This window comes from Mytilus edulis, chromosome 2, assembly GCF_963676685.1.
Source record: "Mytilus edulis chromosome 2, xbMytEdul2.2, whole genome shotgun sequence".
Lineage (NCBI taxonomy): Eukaryota > Metazoa > Mollusca > Bivalvia > Mytilida > Mytilidae > Mytilus > Mytilus edulis.
Window position 1 is genome coordinate 22,303,088 of NC_092345.1, and position 24,494 is coordinate 22,327,581.

At 32.9% G+C, this 24,494-nt stretch overlaps 3 protein-coding genes across 3 annotated transcripts in view; 1 reads left to right on the plus strand and 2 right to left on the minus strand.

The window, feature by feature from the left end:
• Window positions 1–659: 659 nt before the first annotated feature.
• Window positions 660–4,431, minus strand: LOC139511736 (uncharacterized). Its single transcript, XM_071298778.1, has 2 exons — window positions 4,314–4,431; window positions 660–3,386 (listed from the first exon to the last, which is right to left on the minus strand). Exon 2 carries the CDS (start codon window positions 3,351–3,353, stop codon window positions 975–977), a length of 2,379 nt encoding a protein of 792 aa, XP_071154879.1. The 5' UTR covers window positions 3,354–3,386; window positions 4,314–4,431; the 3' UTR covers window positions 660–974.
• Window positions 4,432–7,344: 2,913 nt separating this feature from the next.
• LOC139511740 (anhydro-N-acetylmuramic acid kinase-like) lies at window positions 7,345–9,543 on the plus strand. Its single transcript, XM_071298785.1, has 2 exons — window positions 7,345–8,101; window positions 9,024–9,543. Exons 1-2 carry the CDS (start codon window positions 7,358–7,360, stop codon window positions 9,468–9,470), a joined length of 1,191 nt encoding a protein of 396 aa, XP_071154886.1. The 5' UTR covers window positions 7,345–7,357; the 3' UTR covers window positions 9,471–9,543.
• A 2,821-nt stretch (window positions 9,544–12,364) lies between these two features.
• LOC139511735 (polycystin-1-like protein 1) overlaps window positions 12,365–24,494 on the minus strand; it is a gene marked incomplete in the record, with an annotated part of 223,869 nt that continues 211,739 nt past the window's right edge. Inside the window, 7 exon segments of the mRNA XM_071298777.1 lie at window positions 12,365–13,560; window positions 15,157–15,332; window positions 17,358–17,500; window positions 18,060–18,224; window positions 19,519–19,686; window positions 20,102–20,326; window positions 21,922–22,056. Of these exon segments, the coding sequence (XP_071154878.1) occupies window positions 12,866–13,560; window positions 15,157–15,332; window positions 17,358–17,500; window positions 18,060–18,224; window positions 19,519–19,686; window positions 20,102–20,326; window positions 21,922–22,056 (1,707 nt within the window).

Here is a 24,494-nt window from a genome sequence, read left to right on the forward strand (position 1 = left end):
CGCAACTTCCTATTTATTCATATGACTTTTAGAAGTCATAGATTTAGAAGCGGTTAATTTTTTGTGTGACAATATTATATTGAGTGTCAACATTACGATAAAGTAGTCTCATTCTAATTTAAATACACTACTGGAAAAAGATAAAATCACAAAAATACTAAACTCCGAGGAAAATTCAAAACGAAAAGTCCTTAATCCGGCAAATTGCAAAATCAAACGCTCAAACACAGCAACGAATGGCAAACAAGAACTTGAAACGACATAGAGAAATCACGAGACAAAGAAACTGTCCCAAATCTAATAAGAAAAACCAACAAATTAAAAACAAAACCAACAAATTAAAAACAAAACCACCAACTAAAGCAGTATGCATAAAGAAAGACGACCTCTTTAAGATTTAAGACTCCGTGTGGTTGTCGATTATAGTTATAAACAACCAGTTACAGTACATTAAATTATATAAATATGAAGATGTGATACGACTCCAATGAGACATATCCTTACCAGAGACCAAATGAAGTATAAAAACTAACAACTATAGGTAAACCTACGGCTTCAAAGATTAGCAAAACCCAAAACCAATATCGCATAGTTAACTACAAGAGATCTCGAAATGACAATTGTAAAATAATCAAAACAAAAAAGAACTAACGACTTGATACGTGTACAAAAAATAAACGAAATAAATGTGTATTTTAGGTAATGCAAAGATCTGAAGCTTCTACATGTCAATTGTCAATGCTCTTTTTGGCATCATCCATGTACATAATCTCAAAATATCGTTTAAGTTCAGATCAAACCATCTTTACATTTTTTATTAATTGAATGTCTAAGACACCATACCTTCATTATGTAAAGTAGTGTTTGAACTTTAACAGACTATAGTTATTTGTATCTATTATAGACATTTGTACGTTGTATTAAATGTACAGTTGTTTCTAATGACAAAAGTGCAGTCTATAGGGAAATTGTATTTACACAGTACTTCCTAAGTCCGGGTTCAAAGTATCATAGACTTCGTACAGTGAAATGTAGCCGTTCCCATGACCAACTGCCATTTTAGGAAAAGAACCAGGCGAAAAGTCAATAAATCTCGGAGTTTTTTCCAGTAACGAATGCTGCCTTACTTCATCGACTACTACTGAAGATGAGTCAACAAAGTATATGTGATTCTTTCTTGTGTCTGCTACAACAAATAAGTTTTTATATAATCCTATCCCTTGTGGATCCCCTAAATTTCTACTAATCGAACCGTCAAAAACACCTTCATGAGCTCCTTCCATGGTCATGAAAATTACACGCGACGTTTTGTAATCAGAAATACCTATTATTCCGTCCTTGCTTACTCTAATAGATCTTGGGTAACCTAGTCGAACAGCGTCCGACCCATTAAATGTCCGTAGAAAGTTTCCTTGGTGATCGAGAATATCTACTGCGGGCAAAGAAAACGGGTTAGTTGTACCACAAACAAACTGATTGGTATTCTCATTAAACGTTAAACAAGTGTAGCCTTTCTGTGTTACTATAGTACTTATGACATTGATTTGGTAATTATTCATTGGGTCGATTGCGTATGTAATAAGGTATCTCTGTTTAGGAAAAGTCACTGCCATATATACACACGGCTGTCGTGGCAGTCTATATACTGTACACCCATGTGGATCGACGGGTAATTCATAGGCATTTAAACAAGATCTAAATCCCCTCGTATTAAAAACTTTGGCTGTTTTATTTCTTTTATCTATTGCAAGCAATGCCCTTTCATCTATCCAGCATAAATCTGTTAAAGTAGGATTCTTTCGGTCTCTTCCCCTTAATTCTGCATTAAATTTAGTAAGAGGATTTAATCTTAACCTGTTGTCATCATTTGGCGTTCCTGGTGGCGTTATTGATCCTGAGGATACACCATGCGTTAAACCTCTGGGTACTAATGGCGTTGTAAAAAAGTCATCCACGTTAGGAGCAGATGGTAGAGATTGAGCCGAAGAATTATTACTTCCGGAATTATTGGAGTTTGGTTGTGGAAAGGTAAAGTGTTCACGTGACACCGGTGAATTACTAGTATTTCCTATAGAATTGTTAAAGTTTGGTGGTGGAAAACGATATGGATTCTGAGTTACTGGTGAAGTATTTTGTCTATTTGAATATGTCGTGCTACTACTTGAGGTTAATTCTTGGTATGATGGAGGTGGTTCGTCTTCCGGTTGATAATCACTGTCTGTATCAGGAGGTGAAACGCTTATCACTATTCCTGGTGATTGTTCATTCCTATTAGCAACATTAGCCGCTGTTGGTGTAACATCAGATGATCCAGTATTTTCATTGATTACGGAATGATTATCGATTCTGGTGTGGTTGCTTTGTGAATCATTGCTTTCATTGGATATCACCGCACCAGGCGATCTTGTACTAGAATTGATAAGCTCAATATTTATAAGATCACCCTCGGTCAACATATCTTCGAATTCTGTGTTTATAACAAAACGAATTTCATTTTCATCCTGAACATACTGTTTGATTGTTGTAGCTTTAGCGGTAAAATCTTCCAAGGTTGATAGCAAAGCATCAAAGTTCAAGTAACTTGCAAAAGAATTCAATATATCGCTATCATTAAAGATTCTGTTCACAGATGGAAAACATGGACCGAGGCTTTCCAACAACGAAAAACTTAGTTTTGTGTATTGTGTGATTGTTGCCATTTCAGTATCAGTGAATAATTGAAGTTTGTCTAAGACATCTTTTTCATGTTTTGTTAAATAATCTAATAGCTGCATTTTTAAATCTGCAAAATACTTCATGATGCCCAATACAGTTTCGTCTTTCTTGGACAAATTCTGACGTTCACGAGATTTCAAAGATTCACAAATTTCAGTCAATTCTCGATTAGTAGTTGACAACGATTCTTTAACTCTTGTCTGTTGCCTATTCCGAACTTCTTTCATTGCCTCTTCGGTAATCAATTGACACAACGGTTTGTTTACTTTGCAGACTTCACATGCAAGATCAAAACTATCTGCATAAAAATACTCGCACAAATAATTCGGATGTTCCTTACAGGCTACCATCCCAGATTCTTGAAAAGTGGGAATTCTTTTATCAGTAAACACAGAAGCTGTTCCTAAAGATTCTAAACCCGAATTATTAATAGAAGAACCAGACGACATAATTTTGCATTTACACGTCGGACAAGACACGTCCCCTTGGTTTGAGTTCCGGTCGATTAGTCCCTTCAAACATTCAAAACACAAACTGTGCATACATTCGAGAGTCCGCGGATCAAAACACTCTCGTTTACAAATACCACATGTTCGTAGTGACGATATAATGTCAGAAATAGGATCAGCTGATGCCATGATAATCGTCTTTGTGCTTTAATACGTCTTATCCTGGAAGAAATACCAAAGTTCAATCTTTATGTTATTATACTAAATGTTGTTTCCAAAACAAAAAAAAGAATTTAACTGAGACACAACTATTCAAACAAATAATTTTTTTTAAAAGCTTAGTGTGATTAAAAATCAAACTAATTTGGAAACAGATGAGACCTTTAAATTTCTTAAACTAAGTGTATTAGGTAAAACATAGTTGACCCAAAGTAATTATGGTCTATATGTTTTCCGTGAAAAGAACTAAAACCTAAACGTTATGTAACACTGTTATGATGCTGTTATCCATGGCGATTCATTACCCTCTATACACGTACTTCTATAAAGATTTACGACCATAATTATAATACTGTAAGACGCTAGAAATCGTCCAGAGTCTAAAAAGTTGCGAATTATTCGTTACACAGGATATAATATCTGCCACGAACTTTTGACAGTTATGAAATTTTATCTAATTATAATTATGCAAAGGACTTGAACGTTTTCATGTTGGCGCCAAATGATGCCAAAAGGATCTAAAAGTAACACCAAGTTGAACATTATATGTGTATGGAATGTCCGAAACAAAGAAAGTAATTTAATAGTATCCATACCCAACTAGATCAGTCCCATTCATATGTCGATAGATATTATCAGGCGTACAACATTAAACACATTTGAAATTTATTTATCTAGGGCATGCTATGCCTGAAATTTTTTACAGATGCGCAGGTTTGTCTGTACTCAGAGTAAATTTTGAGGTGAAAATACGGCCATTTTAGCCAAAGGCTCCACATGAACCTTAACTGCATTTTCAATTAATAGTTTTACCGTATATAATATATAGCAGTTACATGACATCCTAGTGTTTATACATTTATTTTTATTTGAATTCAATACTAAAACGCTAACAAATATTATAAACACAATACAGAAAGTATAACATACCTGTTGTTTATGTGTCAATCAGTAAACAATAATATACACAATTTATAAAGGCTACTAGGTCAAGTCAGGTAAAATTGTGGTTGCCTCCCTTATAATATGTATACTTATAGGTTACCTGTGTAATTTAAAGCAAGCTTCACTGCATTAAAGGTTTAAAGTAACATATACATTGCTTTAATATTTTAAAAATAAGTTGATGTTAATTTTATTTCTTACTTGTATATGATTTTCCAATGGAGTTATACATCTTCAATCATACAATAAAGCGGTTTTATACAACGTCTCTGTAGTCCTATACAACACTGCAATTTTAACGTCTCTGTAGTCCTATACAACACTGTAATTTTAACGTCTCTGTAGTCCTATACAACACTGCAATTTTAACGTCTCTGTAGTCCTATACAACACTGCAATTTTAACGTCTCTGTAGTCCTATACAACACTGTAATTTTAACGTCTCTGTAGTCCTATACAACACTGCAACTTTAACGTCTCTGTAGTCCTATACAACACTGCAATTTTAACGTCTCTGTAGTCCTATACAACTCTGTAATTTTAACGTCTCTGTAGTCCTACACAACTCTGTAATTTTAACGTCTCTGTAGTCCTACACAACTCTGTAATTTTAACGTCTCTGTAGTCCTATACAACTCTGTAATTTTAACGTCTCTGTAGTCCTACACAACTCTGCAATTTTAACGTCTCTGTAGTCCTACACAACTCTGTAATTTTAACGTCTCTGTAGTCCTACACAACACTGTAATTTTAACGTCTCTGTAGTCCTACACAACACTGCAATTTTAACGTCTCTGTAGTCCTACACAACACTGTAATTTTAACGTCTCTGTAGTCCTACACAACTCTGTAATTTTAACGTCTCTGTAGTCCTACACAACTCTGCAATTTTAACGTCTCTGTAGTCCTACACAACTCTGTAATTTTAACGTCTCTGTAGTCCTACACAACTCTGTAATTTTAACGTCTCTGTAGTCCTATACAACACTGCAATTTGTACGTCTCTGTAGTCCTATACAACTCTGTAATTTTAACGTCTCTGTAGTCCTATACAACTCTGTAATTTTAACGTCTCTCTAGTCCTATACAACTCTGTAATTTTAACGTCTCTCTAGTCCTATACAACTCTGTAATTTTAACGTCTCTGTAGTCCTATACAACTCTGCAATTTTAACGTCTCTGTAGTCCTACACAACACTGTAATTTTAACGTCTCTGTAGTCCTACACAACTCTGTAATTTTAACGTCTATGTAGTCCTATACAACACTGTAATTTTAACGTCTCTGTAGTCCTATACAACTCTGTAATTTTAACGTCTCTGTAGTCCTATACAACTCTGCAATTTTAACGTCTCTGTAGTCCTATACAACACTGTAATTTTAACGTCTCTGTAGTCCTACACAACTCTGCAATTTTAACGTCTCTGTAGTCCTATACAACTCTGCAATTTTAACGTCTCTGTAGTCCTACACAACTCTGCAATTTTAACGTCTCTGTAGTCCTACACAACTCTGTAATTTTAACGTCTCTGTAGTCCTACACAACTCTGTAATTTTAACGTCTCTGTAGTCCTACACAACTCTGCAATTTTAACGTCTGTGTAGTCCTACACAACTCTGCAATTTTAACGTCTCTGTAGTCCTACACAACACTGCAATTCTATATATACAACACTTTAACTCCAGGGGCGGATCCAGGATTTTGGAAAGGGGGGTGCAGAAATAAATTTCGGCGTGCGGAGCTAGGAGAAAAATTTTGGGGGACCTTTTTTTTTGCTAAAAAAAAACATAAAATAAGTGTAACTTGAATGCATTTTAGTTTAAGTGTAGGGCTGGACATTTTTGGTGCTGTATTCTCTACATTGATTGTCTATTATAATATGATTTAATGGATCCAAAGCTGTGGAGAACTGTCGCATTAAAATTAAATACACAGCAAAATTCACGAATTCTAGGCTGATTATTTATCATTTTATATATAAAAAAAAAGTGCCAGCAAAGGGTGTGGGTACGCCCACTACGCCCCCTCTGAACTCTATATAACACTGCAACTCTATACAACATTGCAATTCTATACCACGCTGTAATGTATATACAGCACTGCAATGTCTATACAACACTACACTACAATTATATATAACACTCTATACAACATTGTAGTTCTATCTCTATACAACACTTTGCCAAATAAAGTGTTGCACCACCAAAATAGACTTGTTAGTAAATTGAAATTGCAAATGGAAAGATAGGCAAAATATTGAAATTGCGCTTCATGCGACGAAAACATAACAGTAACACTAAGATCCAGTGAATTAGTACTAAATCCTTTGTCACAAATATAAACATATTAATTTAGTTTTATTGCTAATTGTATACTTTTGATTTCCACTATCATATGAGACAGTATATATAGCTCTGCTATTCCTTAAAACAATGCAATTGTGAATGTCTTAAATGGAAGTGACAAGCTACGACTAGCGGATAAAACTGTATATATCTCAGTATAGAATTACAGTGTTGTATATAGTTGCAAAGGTGTTTAATATAGAGCTACAAACTTGTACAGAATTATACAAGCTGTATAGAATTGTTGCATTGTTGTGTAGGATTTCAGAGTTGTATCAAATCGCTATGTCGAATAGAATTAAAACTACGATTAGCAGAGGAACGTAGGGATGAGGAGTTGATAAAACGTGATAAAACTGCATATCTCTGTGGCGACATTTGATATATAGAAGAACTGCCCCAACTGGTGTTAACATGCCCATTGTTAAATTGTAAAATGTATACTGCTCTTTTGCTGTATGATTTTTAAAAATTAAAACTTTGCCTTGACCATTTATATAACTTTTCGTCTGTTTTTCCCGTTAAGCTGCAGTAAAGTACGTTTTATGGATATGTACCCTGTCCGAATACTGATAACTTTGTTAAACATACGAATCACTACTATTTATAGATAATAAACCGTTGAACATTTGGTGAACTTGAAATGTAAACATTGACATAAATTATCTTTACAAGGGTGAAAAATGGTTTCCTTTTATACAGTTGGTTGTATGTCTGGTTCATCTCTGGATGGAATAGACTTATGTTATGTTGAATTTACTGGGGATATCGAAACTGATAAATGGCAATACCGGATACTGAAAGCTATTACTGTCTCATATGATACTGACTGGAAATCAAAACTACGATCAGCTAAGGAACTTATGGGTGAAGATTTAATAAAACTGCATTTAGAGTATGGACATTTCATAGGTAAAACGGTAAAAGACTTTGTTGAGCATGAAGATATAAAAAATCTCGATTGTGTTGCATCGCACGGACACACAATTTTCCACCAACCTAACCTTGGATACACGTTCCAGCTTGGAGAAGGAGAAACGTCAGCCCATTACCTTAAACAACCTTTTGTATGCAACTTCCGGAACAAAGATGTAGCTCTCGGGGGACAAGGCGCACCTCTGGTCCCAAATGGAGAAAAATTCTTGTTTAGCGACAACGAGATATGCATTAATCTTGGTGGGATTGCTAATATCGGTTTGAAAGGTTTACAAGGATATGATATTTGCCCGTGTAACTATGTGTCAAACAAGCTGGCAGCTATTCACGATCCGAAATTAGAATACGACCCAAACGGCATAATATCGGAGACAGGAACTGTTATAAAAGAGATACTGGGTAAATTAGACGCTTTGCATTTCTATGAACAACTTCCACCAAAGTCTCTAGATGCTGAGTGGATTGAAGCTCAAGTATTACCTATCTTAGATGTAAGTTTGGTACATGTAATAGCCTTACATTATTATAAATGTTTGTACAAATAACTATTATATAAGTTAGATTTGTCATCAGTGTTAGAATACTGTATTGGTAGCCTAATAACTCGAATTATTTTTGTTCAAATTCTTACATCAAAGTATAACAAGAATGGGTAAAATCCTTTGTAGCTTCTTACATATAAATGTAAATGTAAAAAAAAAAACTCACTCTATATAGGTATAACATCAGAATTTTTAGAAATCTTACACGAATGAATGGTGGTCCAATGTTTTAAGATAAAAGACTATAAATAAGGGGATAGCACCACGGAGACAGAGAGAGCAAAACAGATTCTTCTAGGACTGGGCCTAAAAGCGAAATTAAGAGATAAATCTGTAATGCACGTTGTCTCACTTGATATTGAAGTAAACATTTATTGTGTTTCAAATATGAAAGAGAAATTTTAGACAAGCTCCATCAGTGGCGGATCCAGAAATTTTCATAAGTGGGGCCCACTTTCTGACCCAAGAGGAGGCCCGCTCCAGTCACGCTTCAGTGATTCCCTATATAAGCAACCAAATTTTTTCCCAAAATGGGGGGTCCGGGCCCCCTGCCCCCCCTAAATCCGCCTCTGTCCATAAAATAAAATAACATTTAAGTCTGAAAATTTACCAATTTAGCGACATAGAAATTTCTTACATAATTACATGTCTTCGCAAGTTGTTATTTCTGGTAGGTTTCGTGCGGCTTGTTTATCTTTAATTTTTATAGCAAGATATTTTCAAAAAAATTCCAGGCTACATTCATCTTATACAGTTGATATCGTTTAAAAGTTATGTTTTATTCTATCAGTATAAAAAATATGTGTTTAAAGAAGTTTTAGAAATTATAATGAAGAAATGATATACAGTATAGACCATATTTATTTTCCAGACAACACAGAATAGTATTCCAGATCTTCTAATGACTTACACAGAGCATGTAACCAATAGATTAACTGAAGCATGCAAGCTCGCACGTGATTCACTTCATGCTGAAAATAAACTCAAACCTGAACACGTGTTAAAGGTTCTGGTAACAGGCGGTGGTGCTTTTAATAAACACCTTATCAGATTGCTTGAAGGTAAACTGCAAGATCAGGGATTTATTTTAGAACAGGTCGACGAAGTTACTATTGCCTTCAAAGAAGCTTTGATATTTGCATTCCTTGGTTTACGTTGTCTGTTGAATCAAACAAATGTTTTCCATTCTGTGACCGGAAGTAAAGCAGATTCCGTTTCTGGAAGCATTCATCGACCAGCACACTTTGTTAACAGTGATTCTAGGATCATCCGATATCTTTTGGAGAAGAACAAAGATAGGCAAACATCGTGTACATAAACACCTTTTAATCAGTGTATTTGTTCTTTGTTTGTTGCTGTAAATTTTGAATTAAAGCACATAATTTAAATGATTTCAACAACTAAGCATTATTCGTGGTTACTAAGTAAAGATATTAAAATGTACAAGATGTCAATTAGCCTCTTTCACATTCAAAACTGTCAAGCCAGTTTGCTTTGAAAAAATATAATATGCAGTATGACTTAGCTGTGTAGTGGGATAATCCCTCATTTTTACAGAAAATACAATGGTAATATACTTGTTAAAGCATAGGATACTCAAGACTTAGCAACAGTTTGTTGTTGCCTTTGTTTGAGAGAGTTAGTTACGGGTACTTTGTGCAGATTGTGGTGAAGTTCATTACTTGTTGTGATGTTTTAAAATACATACAAGAAAAGAACAAAGAACTTATTTCGTACATATGTTATGCTGATACCTTGCAAGGTCGTCATGGGTCTACTTGTCTTTGACTTCATTTCATGGATCAATGTACAAAGTGAAGTTTTAGTGGTTAAGTCCATATTTCAGATACTATAAGCAATAGGTCTTCTTTATTGGGTGTATGTAATGATTGGAAGGTGTAGGTATCCAACTGGCAGTTGTCATCTGACCTTGACCTCATTTTTATGGTTCAGTGGTTTAATTTAAGTCTGTCTTTTTAATACTGTATGCAATAGGTCAACTTTATTTGGCATTGAGAAATATTTTATGCTATACATGTCCGTTTGGTAGGTTTTACTTGACCTCATTTTTACCGTTCATTGCTCAATACTATTTTTTTTTGATTTCATGTTTTCTCAAACTATAAGCAATAAATTAACTACTTCAGGTGTATGGACTGATTGCAAGGTGTATAACTCTATATGTCTGTCTGGCAGTTTGTTTCTTAGGTAATTTGATACATTCAAGTGTACTAAAAAAATCATGTCAGGAACAGTGATCTGACATTATACAGTTAAGACCTATATTTGAATTCAGGTTGACCAAAAGTTAGTAAGGCTTATTGCAAAATTATTAGAATGTTTGCTTAAGCATTGTATAATATCTTATTGTGAATGAATAAGTGAAACATGCATTATTTAGAAGGGAAAAGGATAAATGAAATGGTTTGTTATATATTAACTTATAAAACAAGCTGTGAAAATCATTTTTTTAGGGCCATTATTCCTATCAGGAGGTAAAGAAACCATTTTGGCGATAATAACTTATTTCTATATCTTATTTTGCTGAAAATTTTTGACATCTCAGTTTTTCTCCCCATGACTTATTTGTACATGTACATCTTGCAGGAAATTAAAGAAGATTTAGATCATGCAGACTATTGTCATTTTTGTCGAGCCTGCCATTTTAGTTGCAGAAAGCTCGACATAGGGATAGTGATCCGGCGGCAGCGGCGTTAGGTAACTCTTAAAAGCTTTATATTTTAGAAGGTAGAAGACCTGGATGCTTCATACTTGGTATATAGATGCCTCATGTTACAAAATTTTGTCAGTCACATGTCCAATTTCCTTGACCTCATTTTCATGGTTCATTGACTACTTGAAAAAAAAGTTAAGATTTTTTTATGTTAAATTCTCTCTTATTATAAGTAATAGGATAACTAAATTTGGTATGTGCGTACCTTGCAAGGTCCTCATCCCCATCAGACAGTTTTCACTTGACCTACACCTCATTTCATGGATCAGTGAACAAGGTTAAGTTTTGGTGGTCAAGTCCACATCTCAGATACTATAAGCAATAGGTCTAGTATATTCGGTGTATGGAAGGCCTGTAAGATGAACATGATCAACTGGCAGGTGTCATTTGACCTTTACCTCATTTTCATGGTTCAGTGGTTATAGTTAAGTTTTTGTGTTTTGGTCTGTTTTTCTCATACTGAAAGCAATAGGTCTACTATATTTGGTGTATGATATGATTGTAAGGTGTACATGTCTAGCTGGCAGGTGTCATCTGACCTTGACCTCATTGTCATGGTTCAGTGGTCAAAGCTAAGTTTTCAAGTTTTGGTAATTATTTTCTAATAATATGTGCAATAGGTCAACTATATTTGGTGTATGGAAATATTTTATGATCTTTATGTCAGCCTTGCAGATTAAATTTGACCTTGACCTCATTTTCACAGTTCATTGTTCAGTGTTAAGTTTTTGTGTTTTGGTCTGTTTTTCTTAAATCATAAGCAATAGGTCAACTATTTTTGTTGTATGGAAGAATTGTTAACTGTACATGCCTGCCTGGCATGGTTTATCTGACCTTGATCTGATTTTCATTGTTCATTGGTCAATGTTTAGTTTTCTTGGTAAATGTTAAGTTTATGTGACAGTTGTATAAAAGCTTTATATTTAGGACTGTTAACATAATATCAATGATTAGTAAAGAAGGGGAGACATTTCAGTGTGTGCACTCTTGTTAATGATTAATTTTTCTCTCTATGTATTGTAAGCCAGTAACTTAAATTTAAAAAAAAAGATATTTCAAAGGCAATAACTTCTTAATAGGTTGTTTCAAAATTCTGCTGACCTTTTTTCACACACACCAATTTTCTCTAACTGCAATAGTTTTTAATGTGTATGTCGACAACTTCACTTAAATCTATCTTCTTTTTTTGCAACATAAGCTATGTTTGTTCGAGGGATAAAAACACCAGATATATAAATTATTTAAACTACATTCTCTACGAAAAATTCAGATGAAGTTTAGTAAAATTTGGCACAGTAGTTTCAGGAGACAATGTTTTCCTCTAACAAATTACAATGCTTGACTAAACATCTGTGATTCAGTTAAACAGTGCGTAGAAAAGTTCAAAGTTAACCTTTAGAATGAAGATGATTTCTGCAGATCCTACAAACAATTGATATAGTGACGAAACTCTCAAAATGCTTGAATAAAAAGTCATAAAGGTTTATCTGAAATTTATTTGCTATATGTTTATTATAAATATAAATTTGTCAATCTAAAATTGCACTTAGTTATTAGTGATACACAACACGTATCAAAATACAAATCATTTTATTCTAATTGCTTACTTGATGGAACTATAGCTATGTTCAAACATTTTAAACAACAATTTAATAAATAAATACCAAAATGAATTAATTCTCCTGCAAACATTGCAAGATGTCAACATGTTGAAAGTCAAGAATCTTACCCAGCTTGCGACAATGATTAAACCTGACTAATTTTACAATTAATTAAGCTAAGTCCATTTTTAAGGTCTCCTGCTATTGGTCCCTACAAAAGTTTTCCTTTCATGTAAGATAAATGGTATTAAACTTAATCCAAACTATAATATCTGCCATAATATTACACCGGCCTAATTTTTATTCAATTATGTTATAACACCTGCTGGATGTATTTTTCATCTCAAATTGATTTTATGCTAAATAAAAGTATTTTAATTATTCATAATAATCTTCTATGTGTTCTTGCTCTAATATAGGCTCAGTCTCTGATATTTTAAATGATGTTCCAGCAGCTCCATGTTCATCATTGCTGGTATCTAGGTCATCTAATAACACAGAAGTCAAATTAACTGACCCTTTACCTTTGCCTCTTGATTTTGTCTTTCTTAAGTTACGTTTAATCTGTGCACTACTAGCTTTCCCGTGAATGGCATCTTGTTCTGATCCTGAACTAGATTCAGTGGTAACACTGCTTCCACTCTCCCCTTTAAATGAATGTCTGTCTCTTTCTATTGCTTGCAGACTTGACCGTAATTGTCTTAGAGCTGGACTATTCAACACACTTGACTTTGCAGTATTAATATTTGGCTTTGCAGTCTCTTGGGACTGCACATCCCTTAATCCAGGATGATGAAATGTAGGTTTGTGTGGTGGTTCAGGCTTTTTTATTTTTGATGAGGTGTTTTTATCCTGGCAGATATTTTCATCCACCTTTGAAGTAGATTTTTTACCACCTTTATCTTTTAACAGTCTGACCCGATCTGCATTTCTTAATTGTTCATCAGGAGAGTCTGGATTAGAAGATGAACTGGTTGTATCTCTTCTTGTTTGATGTGGTGAATCTTTTACATCATTTACAGGTGAGATGTCAGCATGGTGAACAAAGGTATGGTGCTGCAGTCCTGAAACACCTACAGAAAAAAAGATACATTCAACTTACATTTCTTCTTGAAGAATCAGATTTTACAAAAATTATTTTAATCTCAGACTCAACATCTAAACTGTTAATAATCCTGGTACTTTTGATAACTATTAATATATACACAATAAGAAAGGTTGTATCTGTTAATAATGATTGAGTAAGGGCCAATGCTTCAATAAATACATTTATCATATATATTTATAGAAAATAATGGTATAATTGTACCCCATGATAAAACTAACTTTTACATATATTTATTCGCTAAATTTGAAGAATGGCTTGAACCGTGTGATATGACTTTTGTTATCAACTGCTTTCGGTTTATATCAACTGCTTCTGTTTCATATCAACTGCTTCCTGTTATTATTGCATGCTTTTCTATAATGTTATTGCATGACATTTCGACGTCATTCAGAAAATTCCGGAAAATACAACTCAATGGTACGTTTTTGTGTGTAAAACATAACAAAGTTGGATAAAATAATTTTCAGAATGAAGAAATGTATAATTATTAAAAACTGCAAAGTAATATTAAAATACTGAAATGCATTGATTCAAAGTTTATAAAATAGCTTTAGTCTGCATGTCTTCTGCTGAAATATATGATAACAAGAATGTGTCCATAGTACACAGATGCCCCACTCACACTATCATTTTCTTTGTTTAGTGGAACGTAAAATTGGGGTAAAAACTCTAATTTGGCATTAAAATTAGAAAGATCATATCATAGGGAACATGTATACTAAGTTTCAAGTTGTTTGGACTTCAACTTCATCAAAAACAACCTTGACCAAAAACTTTAACCAAAAACTTTAACCTGAAACTTTAACCTGAAACTTTGACTATCATTTTCAGTGTTCAATTGACCGTGAAATTGGGGTCAAAACTATAATTTGGCATTAAATTTAGAAAGATCATATCATAAGGACCATGTGTACTAAGTTTCAAGTTGATTGGACTTAAACTTCATCAAAAACTACCTTGCCCAAAACTTCAACCTGAAGCAGGACAGACAGACAAACCAACAGACGGACGCACAGACCAGAAAACATAATGCCCCTCTACTATCGTAGGTGGGGCATAAAAAGAACATAATATTTCATTTTTCATATCAGACCCCTTATCAGCTGATGGTCAAAATCATCTCTCGAGCCTGTCAGCTCTCTGGCAGATATCATGACCTAGGGCTGATAAGGGGTCTGATATGAAAAATGACATGTTATAAATCTATATTTAACCTATTTTTAAGACTTCTATAGGACCCTCACTGCTTCTTGTGTACAGGCTTGAAGTATTACTTTTATAAACTGGCAATTCAAGAAAATAAATGAATACTTTCTATTTTAATACAAATTTTCAGAGTGTTTGTTAATGTTTATAAAATTGAAAGCTTAATAAAAAATAAATGTGTAATTAAAATCAGTTTTATCTAAACATTTGGGTCTTCTTTCATTTTTTAAATATTTACACTCAATGTAAATTGTAATAGATGTTTTATGGTTATGACGAGTATAAACACTGTAGACTGCAGCGGACTGTCAAAATCACAAAGGCTAACATATAGCCTTTTATCTATAAATTGTACCTAGTACTGGTTTCCTTATTGTCTCCCCTGATTTCCTGTCCCCAAACGGTGTTGTCATTTCTGAACTGGTACCAGATGTATTTGTTGATGACTTTGAACTGTCCCCTGTAACTTTATCTGGCATACTGTGTCTCTGTTTTTGAAGCTGTCTGATAATTTCCATCTCTAAATTGGTCCTGAAATTGAAAGTCAAATTCTTAGATGGTCACAATGATAATAACATCAATGACAAAGTGAACTCAAAAGTCAGAATCTGATGGAAAGCTTACACTTTTTTGGTAACTATAAGAGATTTTTAGCATTTAAAACACTATGTAAGGATTTTATGAGTCTTGCACAGATTTAATTTTCAAAATTAAAATACCTAACAATGCTCACCTAAAAAATAAGAAGAAACAGTAGAAAGTATTCTAATTCATTGACATGAGAATCTAGAGGCTTTAAAGAGCCTGTGTCTCTTACCTTGGTCTATGTGCATATTAAACAATGGACAAATGGATTTATGACAAAATTGTGTTTTGGTGATGTTGATGTGTTTGTAGATCTTACTTTACTGAACATTCTTGATGCTTACAATTATCTCTATCTATAATGAACTTGGCACAGTAGTTTCAGGGGAAAATATTTTGCAAAAATTTACAAAATTTATGAAAATTGTTAATAAACAGCTGCGCCATGAGCGAATGATACGCCTGACGTCTTGTGTGGAAGTTTTATGCAATAATCATAAATAGTTTCTAAGAAAGTTTTAAGCAATAACCACATATTGTTTTTGAGACACAGGGGGACATGTGAAACCCCCCCCACCCTGTTTTTTTTTTTACAAAAAACTAAATATCACTAAAATAATTTTTGAATCAAAACCAAAAAGTATACAGATCTTTAGATTAATATAACAAAGAAGTGTGTAAAGTTTTAAGCAATAATCATAAATTGTTTTTGAGATACGGCACAACATGTAAAAAAAAACCCTCCCCCTTTTTTACAAAATACTCAATAACTCAAAAATGAAATTTTGAATCATCACCAAAAAGAATACAGATCTTCAGATTAATATAACAAAGACATGTGTAAAGTTTTAAGCAATAATCATAAATCGTTTTTGAGATATTGTGTGACATGTAAAAAAAACCCTCCCCCTTTTTTACAAAATACTCAATAACTCAAAAATAAAATTTTGAATCATCACCAAAAAGTATACAGATATTAGGATTAATATAACTAAGAAGTGTTTAAAGTTTTAAGCCATAATCAAGAATCGTTTTTGAGATACGGTGTGACATGTGAAAAAAACACACCCCTGTTTTAGTTTCAAAGTGCCGTAACTCAAAAAGTTTTAATCTCATTTTCACCAAAAAGTATACAGATCATTTGACCATCATAAGAAACAACTATTTTAAGTTTCATGAAATTTGGATAAGTCGTTCTCAAGTTACGGTGCGACATGTTTACGCCGCACAGACAGACGGACGGACACCGAACATTTGTATACCATAATATGTCCCGTCAAAATTTTGACGGGCGTATAAAAATTGACTATAAAGGGCAATAACTCCTTAATAAGGGGTCAATTGACAATTTTGGTTAAGTAGACTTTTTTGTAGGTCTTACTTTGCTGTACATGATTGCTCTTTACATTTTATTTCTATCTATAATAATATTCAAGATAATAACCAAAAGCTGCAAAATTTTCTTAAAATTACCAATTCAGGGGCAGCAACCCAACAACCAGTTATCCGATTCATCTAAAAATTTCAGGGCAGATAGATCTTGACTTGATAAACAATTTTACACCACATCAGATTTGCTCTAAATGCTTTAATTTCAGAGTTATAAGCCAAACTCTACATTTTAACCTATGTTCTATTTTTAGACATGGCGACCATCTTAGTTGGTTGGCTCGGCTACCAGACACATTTTTTAAACTAGATACCTCAATGATGATTGTGGCCAAGTATGGTTTAATTTGGCCAAGTAGTTTCAGAGGAGAAGATTTTTGTAAAAGTAAATGACACAGACAACGAACGACGAACGCCAAGTGATGAGAAAAGCTCACTTGGTCCTTTGGGCCAGGTGAGCTTAAAACAACTGTCTTTTGTATTTTAAATCTTAAAATAATGGGGATGATTATTAATCATAGAAACAATATTTCACTTCTTATCTTCATACTGACATGTACCATGTATACCAGTTTTTCTTACCTTATCTGTTTTTCTCTTTCTTTTGTCATTCCATCTGCTGGACTAAGTTTAAACAATTGAGCCAGGTTAGGTTCATGTGAACAAAGACTGTCTTCTATCTTGTGTAATTGGTTGTCTAGCCTTTCATCATCTTCTAAATTCACCTGCAGAGTAAACGTTTTGAAACTTTTGACAACAACAAAAGAGCAGAAAACAGCTGAAGACCACCAATGGGGTCTTTAAAACAGCGAGAAAATCCTGCGGTGCACTTGGAGGCGTATATATTCACATTTCGGAAATTAAACATTGGTAAATTATTTGAATCAAAAGAAGTGCAATTCATTGGAACTTATTTACCTTATTTTCAAGAGTATTTTAACTCAGACCCACCACTTGATATCCCAGCTTCCGAATTTATAGAAATTTAAATCCCAACATCCCGAGATTTGAAAAAGGAATTCAGACATCCGAAAAATATCAATCCTGAAATCCGGAGCTTAAAAACACCCCATCCAAACGTCCAGAAAAAGGTCTCCCCCCCCCCTCACATATGTTCCATCAGAATCAGTAAAGTATGAGGTTGCTTATTTACCTTATTTCTAAGAGTTTTTCTGACCTCAGACCTGCCACTTGATATCCCATCATCCGCTAGTCCGCATGTTCCATCAGAATCAGTAAAGTATGATGTGGGTTATTTACCTTATTTCTAAGTATTTATCTTACCTCAGACCCACCACTTGATATCCCATCATCCCCTAGTCCATAAGTTCCATCAGAATCAGTAAAGTATGAGGTTGGCTTTTCTGGTAACCCATGAGAACCAGTCAATGTGTTTATGCGGAAAAATAATTCATCTACTTGATACTCAACTTCAGCCATAGTAAACTCCTGAAAAGAAACAAGTTCAGCTATAGAAAGAAGTAAAAAAAGTGACAACATATGAACAGATAACAATGTACAAAAGTCAATCCCCCTGCCCTACTCCAGAATTGTGAATTTTTGTCGAAAAAAAATAACTCCTTTTCTTAGGTAACATTTTTTTACTAGGTAAATGTATTACATGTATGAGGCAATTTATGTTTTTATAGTGTGTTTCTAAATGTTAATTAATCCTATAAAAACACAAAAAACTAAAATAAAACATGACTTTTTTTGTGTGAACTCTGTCTGACAGACATGTATAATTTGTAAGGATCCCATAATAATATACCAAATACAGTGATTCTATTATTCATACATCAACTTTTTCTGCTTTTTAAAATAAAAAGATTTATAAATAGTGCTTGAGTGCCACTAAATAAGCTTCCAAATTGTCTCATATTTATTAGGTTTTGTCTCCATTTTGACAAAACTCCAGAAGTAGAGACAGAAACCAACTTATTTTCAACAGAAATTATTTTATATTCCCCTAAAAAAATTAACAAAACTTTCCTGACTTTTAGCAGATAAACATGCATATGTTCCAGACCATATGAGTATTTGGACCGTACGCGTACGGTCGGACCGTATGAGTATACACGTACGGTCCAGTATGAGCTGACCATACATGTTATTTGATCATATGGGTTAAATTGAAACAAGCATTTATCACAACCTTTATTTTTAGTTTTACAAATTGTTATTGATAATTTATTACAATGATAGATAGAATGAACAAACGAACATTTGAAATTAAGTATTTGTTTAATTTTATATCTGAACCCTCTTTTGGTACTCTCGCCCAAGGGAACACAAGTCAAGTAACGTAATATTTTTTACATTTTCATGTATGCAGTTCATGCATGTTCCTTTGCATTTGCATTTTTTGTAAAGTTGCTAAATATTCTAAAACAATTGACCTCCCACATTATGTTTACTTCCAATATCTTCAATTTCAGTGATTATAATTCAATTAATGTATTACTGATCGACATGCTTAATTCAAGAGCCTAACAGGTTTAATTAGCGTGAATTTAAAAAGAAGTTAATATATAAAGTTTTTGTTTCAATTACAATTGAGCTTTTATATTAATTTAATAGTTAAGTTATGTTGATCTGCTATATGCATTTGTAACTAATAAACTTGACCAACTTTTTAATATTAGTCAGACCGTACACGTACGGTCCGACCGTATGAGTATTTTGAAAAAGTACGCATACGGTCCAAATACTCATACGGTCTGGAACACATACAAACACTTACAGGAGGTAAAACATTTTCTGGTTCCTCATCAACAGGTAAAGACTGGAAACCAGTCCATAATAAAAATGTCTTCCAGTAGAACAAGACTGTTTCCTTTTGATCCATCATGAGAGATACTGAATGCTTATGTTTCTGTATTTTGAATCTGTAGGTCAACACAGTTAAAATCTGTAGCAAGAAAGTGATATATTTGTTTAATTTGATTTTCATTTGACTATCAAAAAAATGTCATCTACAAATGGTGGATTAATCATAAACTCAAGAATGGCTGTATTGCTCCCTGCAAAGTTATCCTTTTTTTTTATTTTTGTGTCTATTAATAGACACCTGAATGCTAATGCTACTATGCTAATTGAAAAAAAAGGCATATTTTGTTTAATTTTAATACTTTTTGTAAATGTTACATATTTGTTTTGTTTATTGTTTATTTGTGGTTGTATATACTATTGTTGGGGTTTCATACTAATAAAATATCTTATCTTATCTACTTTTTGGTTTAATCATTGTATAGTTGTTAGAAGAGCATAGTAAAGAGTACATAAATCTCAGTTTAAGATCATGGTTACATATATGTTTTACTTACATAGCTAGTAAGCAGTCCAGTGGCAAACACAGAGAAGAATAAGACAAATATTCTGATGGTATGTACGACTGATGTGTCTGGTATGGGATAATCTTCATAGATGCCCGTTAGTAAGGCAGATACTGTAAATATACTGCCTATAACATTACTAAAACTGTAAATATAGGAACCAAATAACACTGTTCCTATTCTGGAGAAAAATATGATTGATCCCAAAAATAATGCCTGAAAAAATAAAATAAAATATTAGTATTAGACCTAAATTGAAATAAAATGGTAAAAAGATTTACTCCATCTTAAGTTTAATACAAAAATGAACAATTTGAAATAAGCAATGAATGAAGACATCAGACTTACATGTTTTTATTTTAGCTGATGCAACACTGTCAAATGGTAAGGACTAGTTTTGAACACTCATGAACAAGTTTAACCTCGCCACATTATTAATGTGACTGTCTCGAATTCAGGAGCTAGTAGCCTAGTTGTCATTGGTTGCTGTCTGTCATAATGTTTTTTTAATTCAATGTCATTAGCTGTAATCAGGCAGTTTGCTTTCCCTTATGAATTGTTTCATTTTCTGTGTGGTCACTGGTCTGTTATAGCATACTTTTAGTATGAATTTAGCTTATTGTAAATTCATGCTAAGGTTGTGCCTTGCTTTTTTAAATCCTTACCATTTTCATCATTTGGTCTTGGGCAGATATTTGTCTCATAAGTAATCAAACCATATCTCCTTAATTGTTTGCAGGTATGGGTTTTTCTCATTTTTGAAGGCTCTTAAATTCTATGTCATTTGGTCTCTGGTGGGGAGTGTTCACATTAGTAATTTTATATAAATGTACCCCATCTTCTTTTTTTTCTATTTTATTTTTATAAAAATACAGGAAAGTGACCTTGAAAAATGAAAGCACTCACACCATATAGTTATCTTTCAATGGTCAATACTAGATGTCGGTCATTTAAAGACGTATCAACCGTATCATATACGTTGACATATCCGCATCTGCAGATATACCAAAAAACAGTATGTGATCTCGAGCTTTAATTTTATGTACTTTTAATAATGCAAATGGGCAACTGATTAATTTCTAATGCAAAAATAACAAAACAATGAGGAAATATCGAGTTTTTGCGGAACATGTAATCTGACTTTTAAAGATATTCCGGATAGTTTGATCAGTTTATAGTTACATGCATGATAGGAGTGAATACATTAAAATCGTTTGGTTGTGTATCAACTTGTGCTCACGTAGAACCAAATTGTAAGACGACTCGTGTTTCTGTAACCTTTTATGGTAAAATCGCAAATGAACAATATTCAAAGTTCTTTACATGTATATAAGTAGTTCATTTGATTTTTTTGGGTGTTTATTCAAGCAAGATCTTGAAATATTTTTTCAATAGATTATTAAGGATTGTGTGTACCTGCCCTCCATTGGCTCCTTTTTAAGGGCATGTAACAGTACTAGTAGTTGATAGACCCCCGTAATTTTTTTTTTATAAAACACCACCTTCGCAAATGTTGAAAGTATATGTTTGATTGTTTGGAAGAGATTTCAATTAGTTTTAAAAAAAATGAAGCATCGAAAGCGTATAATGGTCTTAAGCTCGGGATCACATAATATTTTTTGATATATCTGTAGATGCGGATACGTCATCGTATATGATACAGTTGATAAGTTTTTAAATGACCGACCTCTATATATAACAAGCTGTAAAAATAAACCACAGAAAATGCATCATTTTGTAAATACTCTGTATATTTCATGTTATTTAGCACACCAGTAAACCATCTTTTACACTTTTAAATCTTTTCTTACCATGAAGGTTACTATTTCTCTTTGAAGCCTCTTGTAGATTGTACCAAACATTGAAAAGATCTTGATGTAATGCAGCAACTTCAGGAACTTAATCATCACCAGAAATAGAATCATTCCAATAAGGCTTCTTATAATCTGTAAAATATTCATCTCACTTATTATATGTTACTAATCTAACATTAAAATATTCAGTCTTCACACAAGTTCAAATTTCAGATTCTTTTTTTTATATTACTTCAAGTAACAGCTAGTTAAATCTTTATAACAGGTTTTCATAGAAAGTATCAAAGACATTTCTGGTATTTTGAAAATATCAAACAATAATTGCCTACATCCACTTCATTTGAACTTTGGTGGATATTTGTTTCATTGGAAATCATACCACATCTCCTTATTTTTATAAGACATGTTTTAATAAAACCCATTATTTTCTAGTTTTCTTCAATAAAAACAACTGATTAAAGATAAATATGATCCTCTAATATAAAAAAACAAACCCATTAAACAAATAGGAACAATCATATCCTTGACCTCTCATTAACCTCATAAAGTATCTAACAACTATATTGTTCCTTGAAACAACTCTGATTAATCAAGTCTCCAAAAAATAATTCAGAGCAATATTGGCCAAATTCTCTAAAAAACCATGATCTTTTAAACAGAGCTTCCAAAAAATATTTGAGCCAGCTGGACATTTCTGTCTTACCCTGATTTTAATCCCATAAGACTTAGTAACAAAAGGCAACCATAGTAATCAGTTAGGCATCATATGAATAAAATTTATGATTGACACAAAAACGGTCTTTGACTTAATTTTAAATATTAATTCAATGTTCTGAAGCTGTGAAATTGACAGTGCACCATTCACAGTATGCAACATCAGAGTATTAATATCTGTCCAAGACTCTTTATTTATGCAAAATTACGCTATAAATAACTTTATTTTCATTTTTTAATTGTAGTTTTCTATTACGGGATGTAAATGACTTGACAATGGTTAAACACTGACCAGAGACGGATACATGAAATCAGTGTACGTTTACATAGCACAATTGAGTTTAGAAGTAGATCTTTCCATGTTTTTTCTACAGGAAATGACTAGACACGAAATTTTTTTGATATAGGAATCAATGATATTTTAGCATTTTTGAAAATTCGGATGCATAATTTAATCTCACACCTGCCCACATGCGCACAAGTGTACTAGGTCAAATAACATAGTTCTGACAATTTTTCTCTAAAAAAAAAATTTATCTACCTTTTTAAATTTTTATCAAATCATATTTATATACGTTTTCTGGTAATCTGAGTCTTGTTGACTAAATTTATTAGATACAAACCGTTAAAATTTAAGAAAATAACTTTTTTTACTAGACTGATCAATGTCCTGTACAAAAAAGTATGCCTGACACTTGAACAGGTAAAATCACCTGTCAGAGAACTAATTAATTGTAATGAGAGGATAGTATATATAGTAGGGTTTGTTTTGATAGTAATTTTTAATCATGTCACTTATGTGACGGAAATGTGTGGCTGTTTAAGGCAAAAGGTCAGTTCAAAAAGATTGTATTAACTTCAATTTTTTTCTGCAATATATTAAAATGTATGTTTTTTTCTAGACTACATAAAAATGACCATTTCAGGCTTGGCACAACAAGTCATTTATATAATTTAACGGACTTGTCCGGAATATACGACCGTTTAGGAAGCCCTGCTTGTAAAATTCTAGAGAAAACTTACTTTTGTAATAAACCAGGTGCTCCGCAGGTCGCAGCTTTATACGACCGCAGAGGTCGAACCCTGAACAGTTGGGGCAAGTATGGACAAAACATTCAAGCGTGATACAGCTCTGAATTTGGATTGTAATCAAATTTTTGACATTACATGGTTTTTTTTACACAAAACAAATGTCAAGATTTTACAAATCAATTAAAGATTTCTTCTTCAAACTTATTTAAATCTAAAATTAAATAGTTGACACAGCATAGGTTTCTGACACAGAATGAATGTGGTCTAATGAACTTAAAAATTTTTTTTTGCCTTTGAGCAATTCACTATGCTGTTGAATATTAATCCTCTCAAAAAAATGTTTGAAGAAATTTTCTTTTTATTTATGAAATCTGAAATGAGAAAAATTTAACCCCCCCCCCCCCCCCCCCCCCCCCCATTTTTTTTTCACATCCCCGTTTCCCCTTTTCCAAAACTGATATCAATTCAAATTTCTAATGGAGTTTGCAACAATAACTACTCTTTTAAATACATCATAAAATATTAAAATGTAAAATAAAGTGCTTGTTATCACTGAATGGTAAAGATTGGTTGGTAGTAAAAGTGAATATACATTGTTTATTGTATAAAACAATAAAAAAAACTTCATCAGCAACATTTAATATTGGCAAATTTCCAATGAAGTTATTTACATAAAGTTATTGGCAAATAAAAATAGAAAATGACATCATAGTCATGTCTGGCAAATTTCCAACATATATTATCAACTACTATTCTATACAAAGAAAGATAACTCCAATTGAAAATAAATTGCTATTGCACAATATTGTGCAATTAGATATTTC